The 9,971-nt window shown below is 42.0% G+C and overlaps 1 protein-coding gene across 5 annotated transcripts in view; it reads right to left on the minus strand.

Annotated features, from left to right (window-relative positions):
* The window catches only part of UBE3D (ubiquitin protein ligase E3D), a 148,168-nt gene that overhangs the window by 133,003 nt on the left and 5,194 nt on the right, over positions 1-9,971 (minus strand). For all 5 annotated transcript variants that reach the window (XM_014585867.2, XM_027769900.1, XM_006143354.2 and 2 more), the window contains exon 2: positions 1,606-1,802. In XM_014585867.2, the coding sequence (XP_014441353.1) occupies positions 1,606-1,802 (197 nt within the window). The remainder of the gene's footprint in view (positions 1-1,605; positions 1,803-9,971) is intronic.

A 9,971-nucleotide genomic window follows, 5' to 3' on the forward strand; every position in this document is an offset into this window, starting at 1 on the left:
CTCCTTCCCCTACCTCTTCTTTTTGAAACCAACCCTGCCCAACTCAAACTACGTATTCACTAACCTAAGACCTTAGCAAAAATTACTCTCCAACAATGAAAGTGAAAGTCCTCTCTTTTTCTTTCAATAGCCAGGAATATACACTCAAGGGAAAGCTTGCTATCTCCGGAATGAGTCTTCATTCAGGGGCTAACCCCACCTGAAGGCTCCACACAGCTCAGATAAATGACATAGATTATCAGCAATCAAGTCTCCGGCTACAGTGGAAAGAATTGTAACCTTTTTCTGACATCAGACTTCCGTAGTCTCTACAGCCCCTTTTACATAATGTTAATCCCCCAAAGTATATTATTTACATTGTAAGAGATGCAGTGAACTGATAAATTTTATTCAATAAGCAATCCTGAGGTCTTAAAACTTTTTTCCTCTTGCCTTACTGAATCAATATACCAATTACAACATATTGCACATATAACAGGAATAACGATCAAACTCAAGTAACTGGGCTGGCTCTAGGATGCAGCAAAAATACACTACCCAAGAGAAGCTGGGTCCCACATGGCAACCTTGGTTCGAATCCCTGGGCTGGTTGGCCTGAAATATGTTGGGCATGTGCTTGAGTGCCCAGGGTGTGACAGGTTGGAGGACCTGGAGGAAGGGAACTGCAGTGTGACCAGAACCTAGGCAGGATGCTTCTCTCTCTCACCCCTGCTCTCCAGCATACTCCCCATCCCATCTCTCTCACTCAAACTACACATCGAACTCAACTTCAGGATCTTTATATGTACTAGCTTCTCTTTCTGGTACTGTCTCTATATGGACAGGATAATTTCCATCATCCAGTTCTCTGATCAAGGCCTCCTCTGAATGGCCTGCTCAGACCACACACCCTTCACCCAATCCTAGTCACTCCTATCCCATTATGTTCTGCTTTATGCAGAGCACTCTTCTTAGTATGCAATTACACATTCCCTATCTGTTCCCACCCATTTCCATGAAGCTCCAAGAGAGCAGGGCTATCCCTAGTGTACTCACTTCTGGATCCCCAGCACCTAGATTAATCCCTAGCACACAATATGAGCTAAATTATTTGTGCAATGAATACATTCCTATGTAATTCTTTAAAAATCAACCAGGATTTGCACAATTGCCATGCGATTTGATTTTTGTACCATATCTGTCAGCCAGGAAATTTTATAATTAAGGAAACAAAGTGGGGATATTTTTCTTTCCTTAATTATACCGGGTTGTCTGGAAAGTCATGACACATTTTTGCATACAGAAATAAGTCATGACTTTCCTGATGACCTAAAATCTCTGTACCTTCTGCTCAACTTTCCTGTGAATCAAAAAGTGCTCTAAAATAAAGTCTATATAAAAAACAACAACTGAAAAAAGGAGAAGAAGAAACCAATGACATCTCGGAGAGGTTAAGTGACATGTCCAATTACACACAGGTAGTAACTGACCAAACTGACAGACCCCAGATCTTCTCAACTCCCAACTCTTGCCAGACTTCTGTCCAGCAGGTTTTTCACCTGACAAAGATCAACTTATTGAAAGAAAAATCACTTTGACCTGCAACAGAGTGCTCATTCTACTCACTGGTGCTGAATTCTGTCTGCGCCTGTAGTCGCAGGTGCAGTCCATCTCCAGGGACATACTGCAGCCCTCGGCATGAGGCAGGTACAAGCCTGACCTCTGCTGGAAGCTGGATCTCTGTGCAGCCTGTGGGAGTTTTCATCTGGACTGAGGATGGCATAATGGAAACATCCATGGACATATTTCCTTCTTCGGTCTCTCTAGCAATTACAAATAAAACAAATTACTTTTCATTGATGAAAATCACATAATGAAAGAAACAAAAATGGTAAAGGGTTTCTCTATTCCTCTTCAATAGAGGACCTAAAGTCATTACCCCAGAAAAGCAGCAATCCGATCGTAAAGGAAAACAATTTACACTAGATTTAGAGCAGTACCCTTCACTGTCACCACAACAAAAAGTGGTTTTTGTTCTGGGACCAGCAGTTAGTGTAATGGCTATGTCGATGGACTCCCACGTAGTCGACCATGGTTCGAGTCCTGGACCCGGTGGCTTAAACTCACGCCGGGCACGTGTGCGTGTTTGCCCAAGATCCCGAGAGTAGAATGGAGGAGAAGGAATTGCGGCATGGCCATCCCCTCGGGGGGTGATTTCTCGCTTTCTGTCTCTGTCTCTCTCTTTCTGGCGAGCACACACGCCCTATAGCAAAAACCTCTCCGAAAAAAAAAAAAAAATAGTGGCTTTTGTTCTCGCTTCCAAGACCAGCATGGCAACCACCTTTTATCTTACAGTAGTAAGTCAGAGCACAGTACTGTTATTTGGTATATAGGATTTTTGAAGAGACCAGGATTAAGTGAAAGAAAAAATACAACAGAAGAACTTCCTTTTAAGAATAATTTTAGGAGACCGAGCAGTTGACATAATGGCTATGTTGCTGAACTCCCATGTAGTTGACCGCAGTTCAAATCCTGGACCCGGTGGCTTAAACTCACACTAGGCACGTGTGCATGCGTGCCCAAGATCCCGAGAGGAGTAAGGAGAAGGGATTGCGGCGTGACCATCCTCCCTGGGGGATGATTTCTTGCTTTCCGTCTCTCTGTTTCTCTGGCGAGTGCATGCGCCCTGTAGCAAAAGCCTCTCAAAAAGAAAAAGAAAAAAGAATAATTTTAGGAATAAAAAGAATTAATGAAGAAAACAATACAGTGAGGTATGAATACCAGGTCTGAAAAGACTTTATAATAAATATTGGGTTGTCAGAAAAGCCATGAAGTATTTTTTCTGTTTTTCTATGCAAAAATATGTCATGACTGGACCAGCAGACCACATAATGAATACATCACTGGACTCCCACAAAGTTGACCACGTTTCAAGTCCCAGACCCAGTGGCTTAAAACTCATGCCAGGCACGTGTATGTGTGTGCCCAAAATCCCAAGAGGAGAATGGAGGAGAAGGGATTGTGGCATGGCCATCTCCCATGGGGGAGGGGGGGGCGACTTCTCACTTTCTGCCTCTCTGTCTCTCTCCAGTGAGTACCTGCACCATAAAGAAAAAAAAAAAAAAAAAAAAGTGTCATGACTTTTCCAACAACCCAATACAAATTACTCAGGTCTGGCAATAAAGAATAAAATGCAGCCGCTGTCCACCAGACATCAAAGTATACATGTGAAAGCTGGCCCCATGGCCTAGAAGTTAAGGGAACTGGATCCCACATGGCCAACAGTGGTTCAATTCCCAGCCCAACAGCAAGAAAAATATACCAGGCACATGTGCAAATGTGTCCAAAAATCCCAACAGGATGGAGAAATGGAGACAAGACTGAAGCATGATCATGCCCCACTGGGAGGTGCTTCCCACCTTTCCATCTCTGTATCTTTCTGGCAAGTCCATGTACCTTCTGATAATTTTTTTTTTTTAAGTATAGAAGAGATAAAAGTATATGCAGAAATGACCCTAAGAAGCTGAAATGTGCTTCACTTTGTAACAGAAGTAATGACCACTACAACTCCCTTTTAAGAGCAGATGGCAGGCCATTCAATCAGTGTCATGAAAGTACAGACCGCAGGCTTGAGTGTCATCTAAGTACAGGGGGCAAACCATGTATTCAGGTGTGACTTGGTTAGGCTCTGAATTTGCCATAAAAAAACCTTAAGACTACTTATGAGCTAGTTCCTTTTCACAGTATAGTGGGCCCCATTCAATTGGCATTACCAACTGGCAGTATCAAGAACCTGTGTTTGGGAACCAGCAGTTAGCGTAATGGCTATGTCGCTGGACTCCCACGCAGTCGACCACGGTTCGAGTCCCGGACTCGGTGGCTTAAACTCACGCTGGGTGCATGTGCGTGCGTGCCCAAGATACCGAGAGGAGAATGGAGGAGAAGGGATTGCGGCATGGCCATCCCCCTTGGGGGGGGATTTCTCGCTTTCTATCTCCCTGTATTTCTTTGTCTGGTGAGCGCACATGCCCTATAGCAAAAAACTCTCAAAAAAAAAAAAAAAAAAAAAGAACCTGTGTTTGCAGGGAAGACAGCCTAAATCTGTTGGGTCAAAAGTCCAGTGATATTTAAGAAATAATCATCTTCTAAAGCAGCTGTCAGCAAACTTCCTGTAAAAGGCCAGGTAGGAAGTATTTTAGGTTCTCTGTGGACCTTATATGGTCTGTTTCATATTCTACCTCTTTCATGTGTGTGCCAGAGTGCATGTGTGCTCACTGCAGAGAGACAGAGACACACAGAATGAAAAAGGAGAGGCGAAATCACCACCCTCAATGGGACATCGTCACACAGTAATCCCTTCCCTGTCAGGATTGTAGGCATGCACGCATGCCTGAAGTGTTTCTCAAGCACTGGGGTCAGGACTTGAGCCTTGTAGTGGGCCATGAGGAATCCCTGAACCACTAGGCCACAGAACCAGCCCTTGTATTAAAAATAAATTTAGAAAAATCCTTTAAAAAAATGTAAAATAGGAGCCAGCAGGTGGTATGGTGGTTGAGGTGCTGGACTCACATGTGGCTGACCACAGTTTGCGTCCTGAACCTGGCAGCTTTCTTTCTCACGTTCTCTCTCGCATGTGTGTGCGCACATGCCCTATAGCAAACTAAAAATAGAAATAATAATAAATAAATTAAATAGTTCAAAAAAAGAGAACATGTTTAAAAAAATGTAAAGTCATTTTTAACTCACAGGCTGTGTAACAAAACAGGCTGTGTGTTAGACTTGGTCCATGGGCCATAGCTTGCTGACCACTGCTATGAAGATACTGTTAAATTAAACTATGCTGCCCTAAATTGGCCACTGTACTCCCGCACTTTGATTCCTATGGATAAGTCAAAATCGTACATGTTAGGCTGTTTTTCTGAGCTGGTGGCTAGGTTACAACCAATCACAACAGCTAGGCTTCAGTCACTTACAGGCATCCCACCTTTTAGCCATGTTAATGCAGACGAACTTCAGAATGTAACCAACGATTTCTCCCCCTTGCTCCCTCACTTATTTTCTATGACACGTTCCTGTTCAGCCAACTTAAATGCTGAGATGACCATGAGGTTGGCCAGAGTTGTTCAGAAGTCCAGGGACAACCGCCCGATTTATATCATGTTAAGATTTGTTCTACGTTTGTTTTTGTTTTTTTTTTTTTTCTTTTAACATACATAATGTCCTTTTTGGTACCTCAATGATTTCAAACATGACCGTGTAGGTGGCACTTGCAACTGCTTCAGGGGATATCACTGAGTTCCTAAGTGGCACTGCCACCCCATCTCTGGCTTCCTCCTCCCAAAAAAGTTCAGTCAATTATGTAGGGATGGTCAAGATAGGCATCTAAGCAACAGTGGGGGAAGCACAGCAAGCCTGACATGGATGTGAGAGCAGGTGAGGAGGGCACCAACCAGGAAGACCACCCAGCAGGGGTGTCAGACCTCAAGACAGGTGAGGGGGAAAAGGGGAAATGTGGGCAGGAGGGACGCAGCTCAGTGTGGGGCTGCAGAGTCTGACTCAGGCTGCCTTAACAAAAATACCATCAACTGAGTGTCTTTTTTTTTTTAAGTTTTTTTTTTGCTATAGGGCACGTCCACTCGCCAGAAAGAGAGACAGAAAGCTAGAAATTACCCCCCAGGGGGGATGGCCACACTACAATCCCTTCTCCTCCATTCTCCTCTCAGGATCTTGGGCACACGGGCACATAGGCCCAGTGTGAGTTTAAGCCACTGGGTCTGGGACTCAAACCATGGTCAACTACACGGGAGTACAACGACACATCAATTACGCCATCTGCTGGTCCCAAATACCATCAACTGAGTGCCTTAAACAACAGAAGAGAGAAGAGAAGAGGCTTTGGTGTCTTCCTACAAGAGCACTAATCTCAGCCCACGGCCACCACCCTCATGACCTCATCTAAACCTAATTACCTCCCAAACGCCCCACCTCCAGACACCACCACATTGGGGTTAGTGCTAAAACATATGACTTCCAGAGAGACACAAGCATTCAATCCATAACAAGGTCCAAGCAGGTGAGGAAAGTGTCTACAATGAGTGAGAGGGGGGTTTGCAGCAAAGAATCCAGAAGACTGACTGAGAAAAATGTAATGAGGTTAGTGAGGGCCAGGATTCTCACTTGGAAGAATGGAGTTACAAGAGAGAAACAGAAAAAACTTGAATCGGACTTCTGGTTGTAGACTGGAATTGGACATATATGTGTAAAGTCATGTGTGTAAAGTTTTCAGTGTAAATAGACACAGCAATACAGATAGATGTAAAAGTGTTATGTGTACATGTATGCACAGCCACACATAAACGTCATGCACGTCTCACACAGACCCTAGTTCTGGGAGAAGAGCTATCCCAATATTAATGAGCGTATTTAGTGCCCAGATTTTGGGTTGTAAAGGCCATTTTTCATCTAAAACCAAAAACAAAACCCAAAACCAGCATTCCTTTGTAAAATGACTGCATTCAGAGCTAGAACAGGAAAAGAATGAAAGGAGCCTATACCATGCTGCTGTGCAACCAGTTAAAGCAAAAATCAAAAACCGATAGCAACTTATGGCAAACCCAGAACAAAAGAAAACATAGAAACCAGTTTGACTTCCTCGGATACATCTGGCACAAGTTGAGGAAAAAAGTAACAAGCTGAATAAAACAAGACCATATGTTCCTACTGAGGTAAATAAATAAATGACTAAAATGAAAGTCTGAGAGGAAGAAGGCATTAAACAGGATAAAAGTATCTGCTCACTTAATACTTACCATGAAGAGAAGAGTAATTTTACAGTGGAGAAGCTTGACGGACACCACCTTCCGTACGTGCTCTGAGGTAACATAACCAATAATGGACCAAATCTAAACCACGTGCCATGTGATAGCATGTAATGGGAGGAATACAGTGTCACTTCCGTAGTACTCCTGCCAAACACACATAACCCCAATCTACAAGAAACATGAGGCCAACTCATAGGGAAGGATATTCTATAAAATAAGTGTGGTATAATTTTTAAAACTGTCAGAATCAAAAGTCAAGGAAAACTGAAGGACTGTTCCAGATTGAAACAGACTGAGGAAGCAGGACAGTGAAATGCAACACATAATTCTAAACCGATTTTCCTGTATTAGGGATATCTGTGAACAACTGGCAAAATACAGATGCTTGAGTATAAGATGGTAGTAACATATTTCCCAGTTTTCAGAATTGCAAGGTTCAAGAAACTGACTGAGTCTAATTTTGGTGCCATTATTCACACAACCCTTTTATATGTGGGGCTTTCTTCATTATTCACTTGTATTTTTTCAGGTGTCACACTCTGCTTAAAACCATCCAATGACTTCAATTCTCATTCTGAGTTCAAGCTAAAGTCCCTTCAGTGGTCTCTAACAGGGGTCCCCAAGCCCAAGGCCACAGAGCCACTGGGCTGTGGCCTGTTGAGAGTCTGCCACAGATTGGTAGTGACCAGACGGGGCCTGTTAGATGTGCCACATCCCTCAGCCATGCAGCAGTGGGGGATGTAGGGGTGGCAGATGAGTAAGTGAGGCTTTATCTATTTGCAGCCACTCCCCATTACTCACCTTGCTGCCTGGACTCTGCTTCCTCTCGGATCACCAGGTGGTATTGGATTCTCATGGGAGCCCAAATCCTATTGTTGTATGATTATTTTATTGTGTATTGCAATGTGGTGATGGTGGAAATCGAGTGCATGGTGGATGAGGTGCATTTGGGTCATTCTGGGACAAATCCCCTCTCCCTGATTCCCCTCCCTAGCTGTAGAGAGAATTGTCTTCAATGAGGCTGATTTTTGGTGTCAGGAGGATTGGGAATCACTGGTCTATATGACCCAGTGATATAATGTGTGAACATCAATAAGTTTCTGAAAAAATGAAATTAAAACACAAGTTTAATTTGGTGCAAAAAAATTTGAAATCCATGCATATTTTTTCATAATATGCATTTTCTGTGAACTTTTTAAGAATCTTAGTAGTAGACCCAGCTCCTACAATTCTGGAGAACTTTTGTTAAAATTCCAAGAATTGTGCAAACCACACTTTGGCCTCACTTTGGTAGACTGAAAGTTCTCAAGTATGAGAAGTATTTACATTACAGGAGTCAACAAATGCTTCAATCAGGATCTTTTTTGTTGTTAATTTTGTTATTCTGGAGAGTAAACTGGCAAACCACTGTAAGACCCTATACTGTGTGCTCCCCCTACCTCGCCCATCTCTCTCTGAACTAGATACCTCTTCTTACTTCACTGTTCTCTCAGATGGAGACAGTGTTCCATCACCGTGTCATAGTTCCACACCTCATTCCTTTCAGCTTGCAACTCAAACGTTACTTTCTCATTTGGTTAAGGTCCTGGATTTCCACATGGCCGACTATGGTTCTAGTACCGAACCTGGTGACTTGAAAATCATGCCGGGTGAATGTATGTGCATGCCCAAAATCCTGAATGTGATCTGGCCATTCCACCACAGGGTGATTTCTCACTTTCCTCTCTCTGTCTCTGTCTCTTTCTAGTGAGTGCACACACCCTATGGCAAAAAAAAAAAAAAAAACTTTTTTTTTTTTTCCCCCAACCCTTTTTTTTCTCCCCCTACCTCGCCCATCTCTCTCTGAACTAGATACCTCTTCTTACTTCACTGTTCTCTCAGATGGAGACAGTGTTCCATCACCGTGTCATAGTTCCACACCTCATTCCTTTCAGCTTGCAACTCAAACGTTACTTTCTCATTTGGTTAAGGTCCTGGATTTCCACATGGCCGACTATGGTTCTAGTACCGAACCTGGTGACTTGAAAATCATGCCGGGTGAATGTATGTGCATGCCCAAAATCCTGAATGTGATCTGGCCATTCCACCACAGGGTGATTTCTCACTTTCCTCTCTCTGTCTCTGTCTCTTTCTAGTGAGTGCACACACCCTATGGCAAAAAAAAAAAAAAAAAAACTTTTTTTTTTTTCACCCTAACCCTTTTTCTATTTTCCAAGGAACTTCTGGCTATCTAATATAGTATATATTTTATTTATCTTCTGATCTCCATGAGACTGTAAATTCAAAGAAGGCAAGTATTTTTGTTTTAATTATTGCTACTGTCCATAGCTCCCTAGCTCTTAGGATTTGAGTTTTTAGCACTATAGTAAGAATTCAATAAACATCTGGTGATTGAACGGCTAAAGTTTATCCCAAGAGTACTAGGAAGGCTTAACATAGATTTTCCTAATATAATTGAAAGATATAAAGATTAAAGAAAAAAATTACTGTCTCAATACATCCACACTGAGAAAACACAATACCTGTTCACGACCAAAAGCCTTATTAAACTAGAAACAGAGAAACTATTCAATCTTCCAAACAACTTTAGCAACAGTTTGTTTCACTATATGTAATGATGAAATACTAGAAGCATTTCTTTTAAGATTGCTAACAAGAATAAAACTCTCCCACATCAATATTTACATTAATTTTAAGTGGGAGATTAAAATGTTGATTAAAATGTAGAGATTTTTCAGAATGAAATAAAAAAACACATGCTATTTTAAAAAAAGATGTTGGTTAAAAGTAAAAGGCAGAAAAAGGCATGCCATGCAAACAATATAGTTAACTGATTTCTCACAAAGATGCTGAGTTAGCTTAATAAGAGAAATGATAGTCTTCAACTCATGGTGATGGAGCAATCGGATATCCTTATGAAAAGAGATGAACTTTGACCTTTACCTCACTGCAAACACAAAAGTGAGTTCGGCATGATAACAGGTCAAGATGTAAATATAAGACTACACAACTCCTAGAAAATAAAGCTAGAAAAAAATCCTGACCTTGAGATAGGCAAAGATTTAAGATACGAAAAAATTACTATCCATTAAAGAAAACACTGATAAACTGTACTTCATAAAATTCATGTGCATCAAAAAACACTATTAAGAAAATGCGGGCTAGATGGTG

Source organism: Tupaia chinensis, unplaced genomic scaffold (genome assembly GCF_000334495.1).
Source record: "Tupaia chinensis unplaced genomic scaffold, TupChi_1.0 Scaffold000097_1, whole genome shotgun sequence".
NCBI classification, from domain to species: Eukaryota; Metazoa; Chordata; class Mammalia; order Scandentia; family Tupaiidae; genus Tupaia; species Tupaia belangeri.